This window comes from Microtus pennsylvanicus, chromosome 15 (assembly GCF_037038515.1).
Source record: "Microtus pennsylvanicus isolate mMicPen1 chromosome 15, mMicPen1.hap1, whole genome shotgun sequence".
NCBI classification, from domain to species: Eukaryota; Metazoa; Chordata; class Mammalia; order Rodentia; family Cricetidae; genus Microtus; species Microtus pennsylvanicus.
Genome location: NC_134593.1, coordinates 22,149,566 through 22,170,465, shown reverse-complemented (window position 1 = coordinate 22,170,465; position 20,900 = coordinate 22,149,566). Strand labels below are relative to the sequence as shown.

At 44.0% G+C, this 20,900-nt stretch overlaps 1 protein-coding gene across 2 annotated transcripts in view; it reads right to left on the bottom strand.

Annotated features, from left to right (window-relative positions):
• The window catches only part of Rnaseh2b (ribonuclease H2 subunit B), a 38,272-nt gene that overhangs the window by 6,058 nt on the left and 11,314 nt on the right, over positions 1 to 20,900 (bottom strand). For both annotated transcript variants that reach the window (XM_075949369.1, XM_075949370.1), the window contains exons 2-9: positions 16,527 to 16,598; positions 13,504 to 13,611; positions 12,237 to 12,313; positions 9,181 to 9,295; positions 6,805 to 6,869; positions 5,923 to 6,028; positions 5,147 to 5,228; positions 3,450 to 3,492 (exon numbers count right to left, since the gene is read on the bottom strand). In XM_075949369.1, the coding sequence (XP_075805484.1) occupies positions 3,450 to 3,492; positions 5,147 to 5,228; positions 5,923 to 6,028; positions 6,805 to 6,869; positions 9,181 to 9,295; positions 12,237 to 12,313; positions 13,504 to 13,611; positions 16,527 to 16,598 (668 nt within the window). The remainder of the gene's footprint in view (positions 1 to 3,449; positions 3,493 to 5,146; positions 5,229 to 5,922; positions 6,029 to 6,804; positions 6,870 to 9,180; positions 9,296 to 12,236; positions 12,314 to 13,503; positions 13,612 to 16,526; positions 16,599 to 20,900) is intronic.

Sequence of the window (20,900 nt, the reverse complement as noted above, 5' to 3'; positions counted from 1 at the left end):
GATGGTATTACTCTGTGAAGATCTGACTTTCCTGGAACTCACTCTGGAGACCAGGCTGGCCTTGAACTCAGATCTGTCTGACTTAGCTCCTAAGTGCTGGGAGCACCTAGCTATAGTCTGTGCTGTTTAAAACTATACTATATCATCCAGTACAGCATGTCCTCTGAACCCCAGAATCCCTAGGTCACATGGAAGAGTAGGAGGCAACAAACAATCTAGACTTGAGGCCGAGGCTCTCAGGAGCATGAGAGGCTGAGATCTAAATGTTTGGGCAAACTAAGGCCCATAGGCCAAATCTAGTCAGTGCTGAATGTTAGAAAAGATGTTTTCTTGAAGCACTGACGCACTGTGTGCTGCAGCAGCTGTGTTCTCCCTAAGTACAGAACTGAGAGAGCTCATAGACTGCTCAGGAAACCCAGAGTCACTGTCTGTTTCAGTCTGCACTCAGTGCCTGTAACACCCTACCGTCACCATCTGCGTCAGTCTACAGTCAATGCCTGCGTCACCTACAGTCACTTTCTGCGTCAGTCCATAGTCACCATCTGAGTCGGTCTACAGTCAGAGTCTGCGTCACTCAAGTCACCATCTGCGTCAGTCAACAGCCAGAGTCTACTTCAGTCTTGTCATTGGCTCAAGCAGTGGTTCTCAACCTGTGGGTCATGACCCCATTTTCACAGAAATCACCTAAAAACATCAGTAAACAGATATTAACATTACACTTTATAACAGCAGCAAAACTACAGTTATTAAGTAGGAATGAAAACAATTTTATGGTGGGGTCACCACAATATGAGAAACTGTATTAAAGGGTTGCAGCATTAGGAAGGTTGAAAAATCACTGGTTTAAAGTTACAGTCTGGCCTTTACAGAAAAATTGCTGACCTTGGATCTAAATCCAAAATGATAAAAGCATAAATTACTTAATGTTGGAAACTTAAATTAAAAAAATAAAATAGAAAACAGGAATGGAGGAGAAACTAAAGAAATATATTACTTGGTATGTTCAAAACACATTATGTAGATATATGAAATTCCTGAAGACTGAAAAATTATGTATACAAATATAAATTATATATACATACATAAAAATAAAAGGCTAGGATTCAACATAGTATCCAGTGGGGCATTCTTTTCCCTAAGGTAGTCTAGGCTTAGCAATTTTCCCCTAATGTCTGGAGCTGACTGCAAAACAAAAGCCGTCATCATCATGGAAGTGACTTCAATGTCCTGGGAGTGGGGATCGTAGAGCGTATACCTCCTAACGGTCTCCTCGAGGCGCTCCATGAATGCTGCTGGTCTCTCATCTGCTCTCTGTATTACAGCACAGATTTTACTCCTATTAGCGTGGGTGGCTGCTCTGAGACCAGCCAACAGAACCTGACGGTAGACCAAGAGGTTCCTCTTACCTTCATATGTATTATAATCCCACTCAGGACGAATTAGAGGAAAGGCTGCATCTATAAGTGGCTCAAGTTTTGTGGGCTCTCCTATGGGGCCGGGAACCAATTTCCGGGCCTCGATCAGTACCAGGTTCCTCTCCTCTGCAGTCAGAAAAATTTTTAATAGCTGCTGGTAGTCATCCCATGTGGGTTGATGATTTACAAGAAAACTTTCAAGGAGACCAATCAGTTTACTAGGATTTTCCAAGAGAGGTGGACATAGGGCTTTCCAACGATAGAAGTCACTAATGGTGAAGGGCCAATCACGATTTGGTTGATTCTTATCCTTATCTGGGGCCCCTGCTGCTCGAAGGATTTCTGTGCTAGAATCAGGGTAATCTCCCCTACGGCTGCGAGTCCCATGAACTGGTCCCTCTTTCACTGGGACCAGCGGAAGAGGGGCAGGCTGGGTGAGTGGTTGGGCAGGTGGGGCTGTTGCACCACCAGGGGAAAGAATATAGGGTGGAGGGGGAAAGATTTCTTCCTCTGTGTTGCCCCTTTGGAGGATTTCTGGCTTAGGAGCAGAAGGAGTGTTAGTAGGCAGCTCCTTTTCTCCTGGCCTCCAGCTCCCAGACTGCTCCTCCGAGACAGCGATGCTATGAGTCAGCCAGCAAGGCTGGGACACAGCTCGGACTCCCAGTGTGGGCGAGGATGGGAACTTGGCGAGTGTGGTCTAGCAGGGCTGAGATGCATTGGGTGGTGAACACTCTGCAGCGGCCAGAAACTTAACCTATTGAGGTAAGAAAGATTTAACCCAGGAAGGAGGATTTTGTACCAAATCACACCAGATCACAATGTAAGGGATGTGATCTGGGTATCCTCCCTGGGGTCTGAAGACAATGCCTTCTATTGCTTTTATGAGGATTAGGTTGAAGTCCTGCGGCCACCCAGTGTTAAGAAGTTGGCCATTCTGATCATTAAAAAGTTTAGGCTTCTTAATCAGAACTGAAAGACTACGAGCACGTGCATTTACATCCAAGTAGTGGGTCAGAAGTAGATCCAGAAGAGAAGTTGTCTCTTCCATTGCATTCATCTCAGTCAAATACACAAATATATACAAACTTAAACACTATAGAAAACCAAGGGCACAGAGAAAGAACTTGCCGCAAAGAGACCAAAGACAGAGAAAGAAAGACGGTTTGTCACTCTGGTGCAGGCATGATCCACTCATGGCAAGGCTCCCAAATACTGTCCAGATAGCATAGGGCTCTCCAGCCTACCAGACACGAGGTTCCCGTGGAATCATGGAACCCAAAAGTTATGCATGTGTCTCAAAATTTCTAACGAAACCACAAAGTCGATTTTGGTATTGCGATGTAAATTCAAGAGGATCTTTGTTTAGCAAGCTTAAGCTCGGACCACAAACCAACACAGCGGGTGAGAAGAGAATGCAGAGTTCAGAAAAAGACAAGCTTCTAAAGGGAGAGATGCAGCAAGTAAGGGTCCACGTCTTGTCTTGGGATTGGGTAAAGAGGGTACAGAGTAAGAGGATTTCTGAAACCATCGGTCAGTTTTTGGGTGCGAAACCCTAACAGAGAACCACAGATGACTGACAAGGTCTGTGAGGGCAGGATGTCTTCAGAGACATCTGGACCTCGTTCACTTTTCTGCTCTCACACCTTAACTGGCTGTCTGTTTTAAATTTCTCTATCACAGCACATTCCTGGAACTGAGGTCAATCCTAGGTCACCAGTTGTCTTAAAAGAAGTCCCATCTTTTAAGATAGAGTCTGTGAAGTCACATTGCACTTAAATCTCAGCATATCCTAGAGTGAGTACTCAGAGCTGTTGAGTCAGCTCTCTAGCCCTCACCAATCTATGTTAATAGAAGCACCTTTGCTAAAATCAACAAGGTTTACACCACTCAGGAAAAATCTACAAACTAAAACAGTCATACAGTACAAAGTTCAAGTTATACTATGTCAGGCAAGCATTCAAGACAGTTGAAGTGACGGTTAAAAGCACAGTAGTTTTCTAAGTCCCTAAAGGTGTCTTGGTCACAGTTTCTTACCTTTGATGGAGGGTTTGGAACTGAAGTTGGAGGTTCTGGAAGCCTAAGGAAGTTAACAGTGAGAATCATGGTCATGGTATGTCTCACATCTCATAGACAACAGAGAAGCTGTGGTGAGTCTTATCTGCAGAGAGACCCGACCTTTGCCTATCATCCTGCTCACCTCAGTGAGGAAGGCAGCCTCACTAACGAATGACATCTTACCTCGTATGTCCTTACATAAACACAGCCATGTTTATGCTAAAGACACAGTTAGAACCTGTTTTGTTGAAGTCAGCGGCTTACCTTTCACCTCCATGATTGCATTTTGGCAGAGGAGCATATTTTTCTTCATAAATGACAATTTATTTAAATAAATGACATTAATTTAAAAGTAAGAAGTACTGTAACTATTGGGAAAAGTCACATAAACCCTATTGTCTCTCTATTAAAGAATAGTTTACTTTGCATTATCTTTCACCCAAAATTCAGTGTAACAGAAAAAAATCAGCACAATTAATGGAAAGGAAACAAAGGCCTCTATCAAGACAAGCAGCTTGGGAATCCAGAGAACATCAAGCAGAGAGACAGTTAGTAAAAGCAAGCCATCAACACCTGCAACTGGTCAGGAAACCAGTTTCCACTACAGTTTTCTGAAGTAGATGTGATGAGTTTTTACTGTCAATTTGACACAACCTAGAATTACTTAGGAAGAGGGCACCTCAACTGAAGAATCGCCCTGAAGAGACTGATGGGCCTGTGGGTACGTCTGTGAGGTACTGTCTTGACTGATGAAGGAGGACCCTGCCCACTCTGTGCAGCACCATCCCCAGGAAGTGGGCCCACGCTGTATAAGAAAGCTACATAAGCAAATTAATACGAGTGTCTCTTATTACTCTGGTTTCTGTTTCAGGCTCCTGCCCAGGTTTCCCTTGAAGATGGACTGTAACTTGTCGGTCAAAATAATCCCTCCCTTCCCCAGGTTGTCCTTGGTTAGTGCTGTATCTCAGTAACAGAAAGCAAACTAGAACAGCAGGACCCATGGAATTTGTTGGAAGCAGCAACTATATTATCTCTTATTATATAATAAAGAAGAAAAAGGATTTAAACAGGATCAAAAAAAAGGTTATTAAGTCATCAGGCATATAAAGCTTTAATACCAGCTACTAATATCTTGAAAATGAATAAGAAAATGACTTTAAGACACATTAAAGATCTTTTTAAGGGAAGGCTACAAATAGGATCATCCTAAAGACCAACTACTCTTGTAGCCCTTCAGGGTTCCAGTCCGCAGTGATCTGAGCACTCAGCACCAGGAAGGCACTTGGTGGTAGAGATCTTGTAATTAATTGTGCATGAGGCACACTATAGAACTTGTAATTTTTAAAACTATTACTGTCTCTTTTTACTTCCCATCTCTCTTAAAATGATCACAAAGAACCAAATTAACTGCCATAAGAGATAAAAATTTAACACATATTATCCTCTAAAACTGCATAGAGCTACAATTTTAACTCTAAACTTATTTTACTACAGTCAGTTTCTACCAAATCAAATCATTCTGCTGAATGTCCATTAAGAATCACGTCCTGTTACACAGTGTGGCACAGCCCAAGGCTCACATCTCATCATAACCTGACACCCCATGCCACTGAACCACCCCTGCCAGAAGGAGCATGAAGGAGCTTGGGGTCAGACTGGAGATGAATGACACTTACTTCAAGGACTTAGATAAGTCATCACTTAATTCTTTAGGGATGTAATCAGAGATCAGACCATGGGCATAGCGAACATAGTCCTCTGAAAGAAACAGAATACGGAATGAAAAAAATAATTAGTAATAATTGCAGTGATTTGAGTCAAATTGATCCAAGTTCAAATTCTTGTTCTACATGGGTTTGGGAATTCACTTAACCTCTACTCTCAGTTTCTGCATTGGTAAAACAGGGATACTCAGACCTACCCATCAGGAAAGGAAAAGTACAATGGATGAGATGTAAAAAGGGATGCTGCCCCAGGCGTGACTGCAAAGAGAATTAATTTTCACTTCTAGAACACCGAGAACTCTCTGAGGAGATGTGAGATACTGGGATCTAAGAGTGACCTCCCCCTGGAGCCCTGAGGCAGGATGAAGGCCAGGCCAAAGGCCATGTAGTCTAGCTGAGAGCCTCCATCAGCAGTCCTCTGGCTTGACTATTTGCTAGGTAGGAATTTGGCACAGCCTTGCTTCTTATGACATGTCTGGTATACCTGTCATATACAAACACTTCACAAAGGGTAGGAAGAGTGTTCACAGTCACTATCACCATTAGTATACAATACTGTTCGCCAAACAAATGATTCAAGCTACAGTTAGTGACCGGCACCACCTAAGGCTGGAAGTCGGCAGTGTCTGAGCTCAGAGTTGTCTACACAGCTGTCTACACAGGAGAGCAGGGAGCTTCCCCCCTCATAGAGCAGACAGCAGTTAGTTCTGTGGCAACCCTCTGCTTACCTTCCTTGTCCCTGGAAATCCGATCACCAGAGAAATATGCAGATGACACCACCCGGGCTCCAACATTGATGTTATTGGCTTTCAATGCCGCCACAGTTTGGTTGACCTAGGAGGTAAACACAGGAATGTACTTTCAAGATAACTTTGCAATGCCATGACTCCCCAGATGGCTTTTGGTCCACCAGATATCCAGGAAATATTTAAGCACCTAGAACTATCTTTGCTAGCTCTGGTGGTCTGAATAAGAATGACTGCCATAGGCTCATATTTTGAATGCTTAGTCACCAAGGAGTAGAACTCTCTGAAAGCATTAGGAGGTAGGGCTTTGTTGGAGTAGGCGTGGCCTTGTTGGAGGAAGTGAGGTTTCAATAGCTCATGCCAGGCCCTCTTCACTTCTCTGCCTATGGATCAGTATAAATCTCTCGGCTACTGCTCCAGCGCTGTGCTCCCTGCTATGATGATAATGGACTAAATTTCTGAAACTGCAAGCAAGACCCCAATTCAAAAATTCTTCTATAAGAAGAGTTGCCTTCATGTGTCTTCACAGCAACAGAACAGTGACTAAGACACCAGCTGTTGGAAAATGAGTAAACGAGAGGTGGAGCCACAGTACTGAATGATCTTAACACATGAGCTTTCTGAGCCCCACACAACACCATGGGAGGCGCTATGAGAATGGAGAAGAAAGACTTTAGAATTAACCGGCCCCTCCCCAGCTATCTGAGCAACATCCAACCACAAGAGCTCCTGGCATTCAGGAGCAGGGCCATGCAATCAAAAGAAAACTAGGTTCTGTCTAACCTGGGGTCTCTACAGGCATTTTCCTGGCTATTCAGGATGGTCACGGGTCTGGTCTTATGTCTAATCTGCAAAGCCACACACCTTTTTCACCAGCCACTTCAGGGTCTTCTCTGCGCTATACTTGTAGTACTTCTTGCTGTTTACTTCTGCGTTGAATTAAAAGAGAAAAGTAAGAACCTCAGTCTAATGAATTAAACTAACAACAGCCATAGATTTATAACACAGACTACCCATCTCGGGTGGAATCAGACTGAGCTGCCTGTCTGGGTTTAGAGATCTGCTGCCGTGCAATCACCCTGGGATGTAACATTACTCTCTGAACCTGCTTTCTCCAATACAAAGGAGGGGATAACTCAGGAGATGTGTGAGCACAACAGGAAGTAACACACACAAATTACAATACAGTGTCTGCCACATAAAAACATGGAAGAAAAGGTGGCAAAGACATCTGTAAACACTAACAGCAGGAACTAACAAGCTCTTTACATATAATTCTTCCTTGATGGCCAGAAGAAATCTCAGATGACGATGATATTTTAGCAGTCTTTTTTCTCCTCCCTGAGACAGGGTTTCTCTGTGTAGACCAGGCTGGCCTTCAACTCACAGAAATCTTCCTGTCTTGGCCTCCTGAGTGCTGGGATTAAAGGCATGAGCCAACACAACCAGCTAAGAAGGGAATCTCAATAATAGGAGATTATCTAGATCAACCTATGATTATGATTATGGTGGGAAGGCCTGCCCCTGAGGGTTGTGTAAGAGCAGACAAGGCTAGCTGGGGAGCAGCATGCACACAGGCACCAATGTGCTGCTCTGCTCTTGACCGTGGCTGTAACACGGTCCTCCTGTCACTCTGGCTGCTCTGTCCGGGAACTGTGAACCAAAATCAACCCTTTCTCCACCCAGCTACTTCTCTCAGGACATCTTATCACAACTGTCTGGGGCAAACTAAAATGTGCCCCGCCCACTAAAGGTCCCCTACACCCACAGCTCTAGAGTTCTCACAGCACACCTGCAGTGCTCAGGTGGCCACGGAGCACCAGGAGATTCCTTTCTCAACCTTCCGGACGCTGCGACCCTGTAATACAGCCCCTCATGTTGTGATGACCCCCAACTATAAGATTCTTTCGCTGCTACCTCCGAACTGTGATTCTGCTACTGCTATGAATCCTAATGTAAATGTCTGAAGTGCAGGACACCTGACATGCAACCCCCAAAGGGGCTGTGACCCACAGTTTTGAGAGCTGCTGTTCTAGATCTTCACAGAAATGGGTGGTGCGGAGTGTGTTGGACAGCTTCTGCGAGCCGTCTCCACGCTGCTGTCTGCGGTGTGCTCTGGTTAGAGACCACATTTCTGACCCATCTCAGCCAGCCATTTGTTCCACTTTTGGGCTATTTGAGGATGGTTGCTATTTAAAATAAAACAAACGAGAGGCTGCATCCTCACTCAAATTTTCGCACTGACACACATATGCCTAGAAGAAGAACTAGGCATAGAACTCCTGAGTCGCATAAAACTGTCAAGTGGTCATAACCGTGTCTTTAAAAACCAAGAATATTTACTAGATGAAATATAAGATACACGGTTTTATACAGGTGGTTCTGTGCCTGAGAAATACTGGAGTTCCCCAAGATCATACAAATTTTGCCCTTTTTCTTCCAAAAGTTCAATCATTTTTAGTTTTGCATTTAATTCAACAAACTGCTTGGAGTTACTTTTTCTGACAACGTCCATTATTTCCATAGGGCAATTTGACAGACACCCTTCCCACACTGAACTTTCACAGCACATGACTGCATACACAAAGCTGCTCTCTGGAAGTGGCTTTACGGCTCAGCACCGTGCTGACTCCAAGTCGTGCTTTCTTGTAGGCGCCTCTGGGTTTTTACTGTCTATGAAGACAGACAATTTTACAGAGATTCTCAATTGCCTGCCCTTTCTTTCTTCCTCATATTACAGAACCTTCTAAGACTTCTGTCAAGATGAAAACAGAGACAGCCTTGTCGGAGTTGGCATAAAGGAGAAGGTGTGTCCACTCTCTTATAATGTTTATGCAAGGAGTGTGCTGCAGACGTCTTTGTCAGAGTGAGATAAGTCACTTCAAATCTCCTTTCTCAAGGTTTTCCACAACCAAGAAGCTTGCAGAACCCCTTCCCTTGCCTCCTAGGTTAGAATAATGGAATATTACATAGCTATAGGAAGGAAGGGAAGAACCATTATCAGACGATAAGGCACGAGAGGTCTTCAGGCATCTTTTCCCTCTCCAATGTAAAGGATTTTTGTTTTCAACTTTCTAGTATGTCAAATTTACAGACCACTGTTCATTATGGGAAGGCTCCCTCCATGACTGTGTGGCACCTCAGCTTCTGCAGAATAATCTCCATCCCTCAGATCTCCCTGCTGAAAACCTCACAGAGTCACATGGCCACGGCCTGCTGCTGAAGGTTTGTGCACCGTACCTTTCTCTTCTGTCACATGACGAAGTGACTTCTCAAGTTCAGGAAATCTCAGCAACAAGACACAATCTGGAAACATGCCATCCACTACGACCTGATCCAAGGGCTGATACTTTCCCTGAAAGGAACAACTGAGTCAGTCAGGTGGCCAACAGTCCAGTCAGTGAGCTTTTACACCACAGGACAAGGGAAAACAGGATCACTCCACAGAAAAGCTTTGTGTTAGCATCTGCGCTCACCCTTCCACTGAGGGTCTCTAAACTGGGAAAGGTTCAAGGGCCAACCCTAAGCCTCTCTTGTGAGGACAGCCTTCCAAACATCAAGCTAGCTCCCTCAAGGGTACAGCTGCTGTGTGACAGAGATGCTGGAGACTGTCTGAAGATGGCTCAGCTATTCCATATAAAAAAGTCAACTTTCACACAGGCCTAGAACAAGCCCAGACAGACCAGACCCAGAATATATTATCTGCTTCCCTCATTCACTCCAGAGCTGAAGAAAACCAAACCAAACCAAACCAAACCAAACCAAACCAAACCAAACCAAACCAAACAAAAAGGCCCCTACTTCAAAAAGAAAAATTCCCAGAGTGAATCCATTCCTCCGGGAGCCATCAGCTGAGGCTTCCAAATTAGATGGGAATAAAGGAAAAGGCAACTATGACGTAAGTACAGAGGCAGGCAGGCTAAGGCATGCCCAGACAGCCAGGCCGCCACAGCTGTCGGGAGCGAGCTATGCACGTTTGCAGAGGTCGTTTCTCCTCACTCTCTAACGGCAAAGGAAAGCGTGCACAGCTGATGAAGACATTCTCCCGACTGGGGAGCCAGGCAGGTCCCACCTCTGCTTCTCTGTTTCTGTGACCAAACTTGTAAAGACAGACGTGTGACTGATCGATTGTCTCTGGTTTTCAAGGTGAATCCTCTTGTTTCTTTCACAATACACATGATAATTTGTTCTATTTTCCATCAGGCTAAAAGAGGCAAGAAGTGCCAGAGTGAAATGTTCTTCCATCTGACCTAGGCTCCCCAGGGTTACAGTCTTTGGGCTTCTACTTTAAATGTTTGCCTTCCAGGATCAACCAGCATTTTTATACTTAGTTGCTTTAAATAGTACTGACAAGCATGAAACCACAGCCATGATGGAAGTTTTATCATTGCTGTTGCATTCTTATTTTCTTTGCCACATGTACATAAAAAAGTAAAATAAAAATCTGTTTTAAATAAGGTTAGTAAGACTTAGTGTTAAAGGCTGTGATTTTAAAAGAACGGGTCAAATTCAAAAATGGGGTCAATATTTTCATAACTAAATAGATATGGCCCCATCTAAACTAGGGAAGAAACACTAGACCCCCATGTGCTTACACTTCCAGGATTTAAGAGAAAGGACAGTGGCTCTGGTGAGCATCCCTCTGCTTCTCTCTGTCTGTCACCCTGAGTCCACCACACAGCAGAAGGCCAGGCTGGGGAGCACTAACCCTGGGTCTTGCTCCTAACAGGAGATGGGGACGCAGTGCTGTGACTGAAGCTGTGAGTGCCTTTCTCCCTGTTAATTTACCTTAGAAAACACACTTGGGAACCAACTGAAGTTCTCAAATCCATCCCCAAATCCTCCTGTAGCTTCCTGGCAATAATCAGAACCATCTCTACGACTTAGAGACCTGAGTCCCAATAGCCTCACTGCCGTGTGCCCCAATATATTGGCTATCATGGCAGCTTTCAGAAAAGAGCAAAGTGAGTCAACTGAGGGGCAGAACTCGATTAATATACTGTAAAAGGAGAGAAGCAAGTACCAAGAAAAATAGGAATAAAGTTTTGGGTGAGTTTTACAATTTACAACATCTAAAATTGATCAACCTACAAAATAAAGTTTTGAAAATTTGGTTTGAAGACCAAATAAAGTGAGCCATAATAATTTACTCTATGTGCAAATGAGAGTCTGAGAAACAGAGACTGCCTTAAGCATTTCAAATAACTCACTAAAGTGATCTCAAAGATTTTGAAACTGATTGATGGACACTTAAGGGTTCCTAATTCCCCTTTAAGAGGTCCCCAAGCTCAAACCTATATTCATAATGATTCTAAAAGGCTGTTTGCATTTGTATCAGGTTGACATGACGTTGGTAACTGAAACGATGTTGAACAAATCTGGGTCCCTTAGCTGGAGTTAAGGCACCGACACCAAAATACACTGTATTCTTAGTTTTTAAAATGCCAGTTTCACTTAAGATAACCTTGCTCAATGGGCTAGAGAGATGGCTCAGAGGTCAAGAACATTTGGTGACTTTTCAGAGAACCCAGGTTCAGTTCCTAGCACCTATGTGGCAGCTCACAGTTGCCTGTAGCTTCACCTCCCAGAGCTGTGATGCTCTCTTCTGCCTCCATGAGTACCGGGCACACACACTGTCCATATGTGCAGCCACTACACAAACATACAAAAGAAATCTATTTCAAACAAACAACAAAAACAAAAAACCAATGAAACAAACACAAAGACAATAATATCACTGCTTAAGTAGTAAAAGCAACGAGTTTTCCTTAAATCTTGATCCTGAATGCAGAGTCATTACCGCTCTGTGTGAGGGAAGTCTGCTTATCCAGTTTCTACTGTTGTAGCTCAGGGCACAGGCATCATGGAGGAAGAGTGCTGAGAGACATTAGTGCTTTTGCTCTGGATATTCAAGCCCCAACCACACAGAGCTTCCCCACTGGTGTTTACTAGGCACAGGCACACTTAAGTTTACCTGTTTCTCAGATTCTCACATAAGAAGGTAAATCTCCTGGCCAAATTCTTAACATTCCCATCTAAGCACTTAGTGGTAAGTTTCTATTGCTAGGCATGGCTACCACCGAGGTACACAAGAGTGGCAAGATAGGCCATTAAGGTCACAGCTACCTAGTAGCAAACCTGATCACCATTGAGGTGCTGCTTCCTGGGGGAGGTCAGGGTGCTCTGCCCCACATTGGTACACATGGGGCCCATATTGTAATGACTGAAGGACACTGTGAAAAGGAGAAGCAGTGTCTTCTGCCCCTCCCTGCAATCACCGCAAGTGGGAAGCTCACCTCTTTGCCAGCCTTTATGAGGTAGTGAAGGAGCAGAAACAGAGGATCCATGGGGGTCGCAAAGTGGAGAAGCCCCCCTGCACATGAAAAAGAACCAGGAGAGGGACACGCTTTACAAGAGCCATGGTTATTTCGTCTCTCGGGGCGAGCTGTAGTGAAAGCCCACACTCACTCCTGCCCGTGTGACAGCACGTGCAACAGCTTGTGCTTTCCATCAGGCAAACTCAGGAGTCAAGAAAGACCCTGGTTTAAACGCTCCCATTTCCTGGAGTTAGATTCCGCGTGTCTGACTGCCTTTAGAACAAAACAAAACTGTTCTTTAAAAGTCTATGAGAAAGAGTGATCGATGAGACAGACTGTCCAGGCTCAATCATTGCTTCCCTACATTTTCCAGTCTCCACCCGATGTTCTGCAGCTACGGGCCAATACCAGCTGAGAGTGTGCCACCCCAGGAGCTGGAGCTCTCGTGGACTCCCTAAGGTTTGGCACAGCTACAATCGAAGGGGACAGTGTACTTTCCACCTCCTGAGTTACACAAACTACACTAAATTAAAAAAAAAAAATCCTTCTGTGTGCGTGTGTGTCTGCAGGCATGTGTGTATGTGTACTCGGATACAGATGTCCATGGTGGCCCAACAGGATATCAGATCTCCTGGAGGGGGTGGGACCATGGGGCCTTTTCCTCTTGCTCTCTCTCTCTTTGGTTCTTGGCCACGAAGTGAACGGTTTGGCCACATGGCGTCACCAAGATGTGCCACCTCAAAACCAACCAGGCCAAGGTACCACGGACTAAAAGCTCCAAACTGAGAACCACAGCACATCTTCTCTTCTGATGGGCTGACCGCCTAGAGTGTGCATTCATCATATGACAGTGACAGAAAAACTGGCTAAAAAGGGCACAGTAGGTTACAAGAGAAACCACTTCTTTAAAAGGCATTACTTTCTAGTTTGTTTTAGAAACTGTATCAGTTTGCTCAAGGAAATAATACATTAAAAATTTCTCTAAAGGAAATATTTCCAATCGACTCAACCCACACTCCATGGCACAGGCCCTCTAACTCCTGCCACAAGGTGTGTTGGGGTTTCAGGAGAGAAGGCAGAACTGTCAATTTAACATGTGACAAGACAGCATCACTTGCTCCAAACCCTTTCTGATGCACAGAAAAGCTCCTTACTCACACATACCAAACCAGCAGGATGAACCCATACACACGAGATGTGTTAACGGTAGGGGAAAAAAATACATATATGTATACCTGTCACTTACCTGATTGAACTGACTGGTTTATAAACCAAGAACGGTGCTTTTCCTTGAAAACTTTGATTTCAAACAGCTGATGTAGACACATATCCAGTAAGTAAACGGCTCCTTCCCCTGTAACACAGATGTGCTCAGTACTGTCACTATTCTCACACACATACGTATATCAGAAGTCTGTCCCGAGTTCCAAGGAATGCTCCTAAGAGGAACCTAAACATATGGAGTCACGTTCTACACTCGCTGACTCCAAGGAAAGTTCATGGGTATTAGGCACAGACATTCAGTTTCCAGCTCCATAATCCTCGCTGAACATAAACTGCAAAAGTGAAAGGCACAAGTCATTTACCTTGACTGTCATACAGCCTCCTAGCTACCAGATCCTAATGGTTCTGACAGATGTGAGCTAGTGCCTGGGTCTGTCACTACGCCAGCATGTAGCTCCCTCTATGCAGGAGCAAAGACAAGAAAGGACCAAGCCCTCAGATGACACTGGCCACTCTGAGAAAGAAAAGAACTCTCTTAAAGCCTTAGTCAAATGGATGGAACTTTCTATTTTATTCTTTTAAAGGGGGAGAAAGGGGGTTTTAGACGCTCAGCTCAGTCAGTGGTAAAGCACTTGTCCAGCATGCGCTAGGTCCGGGGGTCAATCCTCAGCAAAGGGAGACAGGAGGGGTGAAGATTGTGCATATCTGAGGTTTGACTAACTCAGGTCCAGGGTCGGTCCTCAGCAACATGGGTCTAAGTGGTAGGAGAAATGGGGATAGAAGGGATGCATATCTGATGTTTTACCCCTCGACTCATCCAATCTTTTTCTAACCACAGAGCCATCTCTGAAATCTCTGGAATCACATGCTGAGTGCGACACTGGGGAAGCTACATAATATGCTTGCTCATCTGTGTCCATGGCGATACTGATTCCACCTTAGAGGGTTTTTATGAGGACTGAACAAAAGGAAACACCCCTACATTTCCAGAGCATGAGCCAGGACACGGGAAGTGCTTAGCTTAGTTCTCTGACTGTTCCGGTGTGGGTCAACAACTCTGACTGTTCCGGTGTGGGTCAACAACTCTGACTGTTCCGGTGTGGGTCAACAACTCTGGCTGTTCTGGTGTGGGTCAACAACTCTGACTGTTCCGGTGTGGGTCAACAACTCTGACTGTTCCGGTGTGGGTCAACAACTCTGGCTGTTCTGGTGTGGGTCAACAACTCTGACTGTTCCGGTGTGGGTCAACAACTCTGACTGTTCCGGTGTGGGTCAACAACTCTGGCTGTTCCGGTGTGGGTCAACAACTCTGACTGTTCTGGTGTGGGTCAACAACTCTGACTGTTCCGGTGTGGGTCGACAACTCTGACTGTTCTGGTGTAGGTCAACAACTCTGGCTGTTCTGGTGTGGGTCAACAACTCTGACTGTTCTGGTGTGGGTCAACAACTCTGGCTGTTCTGGTGTGGGTCAACAACTCTGACTGTTCCGGTGTGGGTCAACAACTCTGACTGTTCCGGTGTGGGTCAACAACTCTGGCTGTTCTGGTGTGGGTCAACAACTCTGGCTGTTCTGGTGTGGGTCGACAACTCTGGCTGTTCTGGTGTGGGTCGACAACTCTGACTGTTCTGGTGTGGGTCGACAACTCTGACTGTTCTGGTGTGGGTCGACAACTCTGACTTTTCTGGTGTGGGTCGACAACTTTGACTGTTCTGGTGTGGGTCAACAACTCTGACTGGGTGTGGGTCGACAACTCTGACTGTTCTGGTGTGGGTCGACAACTCTGACTTTTCTGGTGTGGGTCGACAACTCTGACTGTTCTGGTGTGGGTCGACAACTCTGACTGTTCTGGTGTGGGTCGACAACTCTAACTGTTCTGGTGTGGGTCGACAACTCTGACTGTTTGGGTGTGGGTCGACAACTCTGGCTGTTCCAGTGTGGGTCAACAACTCTGGCTGTTCTGGTGTGGGTCGACAACTCTGACTGTTCTGGTGTGGGTCAACAACTCTGACTGTTCTGGTGTGGGTCGACAACTTTGACTGTTCTGGTGTGGGTCAACAACTCTGACTGTTCTGGTGTGGGTCAACAACTCTGACTGTTTGGGTGTGGGTCAACAACTCTGGCTGTTTGGGTGTGGGTCAACAACTCTGGCTGTTCCAGTGTGGGTCAACACTCTGATTGTTCTGGTGTGAGTCAACAGACATATTTAATTTAATTTTACTTAGAGAAAAGACACTAGAAGAATGGGGTTGGGGTGTTTGTTTTGTTCTGTTTTACTCCCTCATTGTCTGAGTTACACATCTTTTCAACAAAATACTACCCATGTGCTTTCCCTTATTCCCTATGCAGTGATACAGTCCCCAGGAGAGCCCTGGCGTATAGCATCATGTGTTTACTCAGAGCCTAACAATTCAATACAAGGGAAGCCCAGTGTCACCTCAGCTGAATGGATTTTAATACTTTTACTCCAAAATTAGAAAACACAAAATATGCTAAATATAAAATTAAAATAAACTTATCCTTCAATAAAACATAAAGCTCTCCAATAAACAATGATTTTAATAAAAGAAAAACCATCACCTAACGGGGGGGAGTTAGCCTTTTTGGTCAGACTGAAAGAACAGCTAAAACCGAAACCAACCAAATCATGACACGTTGAAGACGGCCTCATGCATTTTCATTGTTTATTTTACTGTACAACACAAAATGAATATAAATGCAGGCCAGTGTTGGTAAGCATGCTAAGAAAAGTTGGCATAAGAAAGCCAAAGAAAATCAATCCAGAGGAAACTCAAACACACCACTTCTCTATGTCGCCAACATTTCTAATGATTTGACATTCTGTGGATAAAAACTATAAAAACGATCCTCTTTGCAAAGTTTAGTGTGATTTATCCTGGAACATTAATCAGCTTGATTTTCCACTGCAGGATGCTGTGAACTTTTAAGTTAATTCAAAATGACACACAGGCAAGCAAGCACGCCACACACTGAGCATGGGGCTGGAGACATTCAAGAGTGAGAGGACCCAAGGAAGCGAGACCCACCTGAGCGCGGGCTGACCAATTTTACAAACAGGAGGCCACTCTTCATCTTCTCTGAGGCATCTTTTAAATATTCTGAAAAGGAATAGTGAATTAGAGAAATTTAAAGACAGTCTCTCTACTGTGCCCTCACTTTCCTCCATTTTACTTCTTCCTACTTATGCATTCTTTCTTATAAAAAGTTATTTATCATCTATGAGCTATGTGATCCAGTAAACACCTGTTTTCCAGGGAAGCGGCGGTGGAATTGGAGGTAGGTTTAGTCTGGCTCTAGAGGCAGATGTCAACGTCCTCACCCTGGCCCAGGCTTCTCTCCCGTCTCAATCTCCTTTCAGAAGATAATGATGACAGTACATGTATGGTTTTTTTTTTTTTTAAACTTAAACTAAGTAGTCAAAGGCACTTAGTGTAACTGAACAGAAATACAAAATAAATCATAGCTATTATTATGAAGGACAAACATTTATTAGACCCCTATCTTTCATTTCTGACACCATTAGTTAACCATATCCCTTGCTCATTTTCTTGGTGGGGGTTTCATCTTTTTTAAAAACTAAATTATTTTATGAGTAGCCTATATACAATAAAGACAGTAACTGTATTTTAGCTCTATTTTGTTTCTAATTATCTTTTTGCCACATTAAAGATATAAATCTGTGTAATCTTAATTTTTCTTCATGTTTGCATCCTTTGTGTCATACTTTAGAAAGCCTTCAAGTCTTCTTCCTTGAAAGTATGTATATTCCTATATTTTTGTGGATACTTTATATTCAGACAATTCAAAATATATAAATACCCTGAGTATAAGATGGAGGGAAAAAATCCAACTTTAATTTTTTTTAATGGGTTGGCCATTTGTATCAAAGCTCATGGAGTGAGCCTGCCATGAAAATCTTTACACTAAACATTTAAATGCATTTGTGGTCTGCCTGTAGACATTCAACTCTGATCCACTAATCTGTGTCTACTTTAGTGTCAGTACTTCAAGACTTAATCATAACAGATTTACTTTAATCTGTAGAAAGCAAGTTTCTGCAGTGTTTCCTCTACAATATCTGACTGTCAAGTTTTATTTACACAGATTAAAGCATGCAGACCAAGATGACACCTTCAACAGACCAAGCAGCAGTCAAAACTCACACAGACTCCAAAAAACCAGGAGCTCTAGACAGTCAAGGGCACAGTCTGTCTACACAAGAGCACCACAGGAAGGCAGTCAAGAGGCACAACCAGTTTATATAAGAACACCCTAGGAAGGAAGTCAAGGGCACAGCCCATCTATAAAGAGCACCCCAGGAAGCTGGTCCAGGGATACAACCCATCTACACAACAGCACCCAAAGAGATCTTGGTGAGGAACTGAGCTTACTCTCTTTGTTCTGTCCATTCTGCCTCAAATCCATATGCACACAGATACTGCAAACAGACTGAGAAATTAGCGCTCCATAAATAGAACACTTTTGCTTCGTCCAATAGTAACCATAATAGCAATAGTAATCCATAAACAAGAAAAGCTCATTTTAAGATTTCTACTTTCAATTAAGATAGAGTATAGAGATTCAACAACAACAGTCACCATGCAAAGCATGAGGCTGCGGTCATGTAGAACAGCGGGCTCGTTGCCCTGGTTTACTTCCTTGAGAGGGTTTCCAGGACCTGGTGCAGAGGAGCTGGGCAAAACCTGGCCGAATTAGGGCAGATGTGATAGAGTGGAGAGCTCCAAAGATAAGAATGACAGAGGCCATATTAAAAAACCCTGGTAAGAATTGGACTCAGGTGTGTGCAGCAGGGCCTCTCCGAGAACCCATCAGGAAACAGCTCTGTCCTTCCACGTGCACATGAGAGACTCTCCATGAGAAGCAGAGAACAAAACTCACAGGCATCTCTCCCAGGTTTATGACCTCAGGGCATGAGGTAGAACACTCAACAGTACACTTACCCCTGACACTGCTAAGATCTCGTCGCACTAATTAAAAAGCAATGGCAAAGGATCAGACTCTTCTTGCCAAGTAATATATTTTTGAGTCAAAAAATACTTAAGAATATAGAAATACCCATCACCCCAAAGGTGAACTGATGAGAGGTGAAGGAAAGGTCAGCTGTTGCGAGAGAGACTGGTATTATACATGGAACATTAAAACGAAAGGAAATGGCACAGAAGCAAACCTCAGGGAGAACACATTAACGGGACAATAGACTTTTTTAGTGATCTAAACTGAAATGCTAGAGACGGAAAAAGATGACAGACAGAACCAATGGCAAAAGATAAGTGAACTCGAAGATTCATCCAGTAACAGAAAACACTCTGAAAGCACAGAAAAATTTTAAAAAGAAATCTGATCTACTGGCAGCATCAAACCTCCTACTATGTGTGTGATGGAAGCTTCCAAAAGAAGAGAAATGAGAAGACAAATATGTCTGAAAAGCACATGTGAAATGTTCCCGGTCTAAGGAACACTATAAACTCACATATCCCAGAAGCTCTGTGATCCCAAAGCATACAACAAGAAGAAACCAAATAACATAACCAAGAGTTCAAAACCAAGGGTGGGAGTAGTCACAGGATGTACGGAGAAGCAGGCTAACGAAGACAGCTAAGATGTAAAAACAATGCAAGCCAGAAGGCAATCCAGAACCATCCATAAAGTAAAACACCAAGACCACAGAGAAGCTACCGACCTTTGGAAAAGGAGGAGGGAGGAAAACAAAACTTCAGGCACACAGAGCTGAAAGAAACCATTGGTGACATACGTGCACCACAAGGAACGCTAAGGGAGGGCTTTCTGCAGTAGGATCATGAGCCAGGTGCAGGAATCTGAACAGGAGAACACACGCGGGGGCAAAAAGGGGAGCTGTTCATATTATTTTAATCTCTTTAAGGATTATTGGCTGCTTAAATTAAAATAATTCAGAGTAGTGTTCCCATCATGCGAACACAGAAAATGTACGAGAACAGCTTACGTCCAGGAAAGAAGAAATGTAAGAATGCCATCGTGAGTTTCTTGTGCCGCATGTGAAGTGACAAGCAGCACCTGGAGATAGATGGAACCAATTACATACATGTACAAAGAACTCTACAGCAGTCACCAAAATTAAAAAACAAAAACCTGTCACTCATAAGACAATAAAGGATATGAAACTGAATTGTGAAAAATGTTCACTTAACCAAAAGGAGGGCAAACTAGACACAAAGAACAGATGATAAACAGGAACCATCAGGACAGCAGGCTCAACCCCAGCTGCATCAATGTCCACGTCAAGGGTCTGAACATCCCAACGACAAGCAGCAACTCAAGACAGAATTAAAAAGCAAGAGGGAAATGCACGCTTCCCACAAGAACCACATAAACAAAGACACAAGCAGAATGGAAGGAAAGAGAAGCAGATGCTAACAGACTTTACCAAGGGACTTTAAAAGGTCACTTTATAATGACAAGAAGGCATGATGCCCTAAATGCTTCCTCACCAAACACAAGCTGCAGAACACACAAAGCACACACAGACAGCACTTTCTGGACACCTGACCCTGACATCTACTAATCTGTCCCCCAGCTCCATGAATCTTTAAGAATGTTACATAAATAGAACAGTGCAGGCTCAACTGTCAGAGCCCATCAAGACTCTTTCTGGGATGACACATCTAGACTGAAGTGTAAATTAGAAAGTTCGATCCTGTTAGAATTCCCCCCCCCACTTGTGTGTCCCCACCTCTAGCAAGAACTACTCATCTCCCTGTGTCTCAAGACCCAGGACACCTGACAGCCTCCCCCATAGCACTTCCTCAAACCTCACCACAATGGCAGATCTTTCAGCGTGGACTTGATAAATTATTTTGACCACTTCCTCCTATCACAAGAAAACCGTACTGTTTGTTTTCCAGCTTCCCCATTCCTTGAGAGCCCCAAATAATGACATTTCTAGAGAGAAACTCTCCAAAAGAGCAGTCAGTGAGAAGGTTGTCAACAGCCTAAAACGCTATTCTGTAAGGATGTCCGCGGTTACACAGCACAAACAGGTAAATAGCCAGTGTACCGTGCTGAAATGCCAATATTCTCTGAAGCATACAAAGGCAGGCAGAATGAAGATGTCCCATTGGTGTGGTAAATCTTATTTCCTCACAAAACCACTTTCTGCTGGACTGGATTAACAAGAAATTAACTGAAACAGGATTAAAATGTTCAAAAACTGCTAGAAGAAAATACCTGTGCTTTGGTCTGATCAAAGACTTTTCTGAGATGTAATTCCAAAAGTCCAGGCAACAGGGCCAAGATAACAGGTGGGATTACATCACCCCAAGAGCTTCTTCACAGCACTCAGAAAACAAGACACAAGCGATCTGTAGAGAAGCTGACTGCTGTGCTCGCTAGGAGAACTTAGA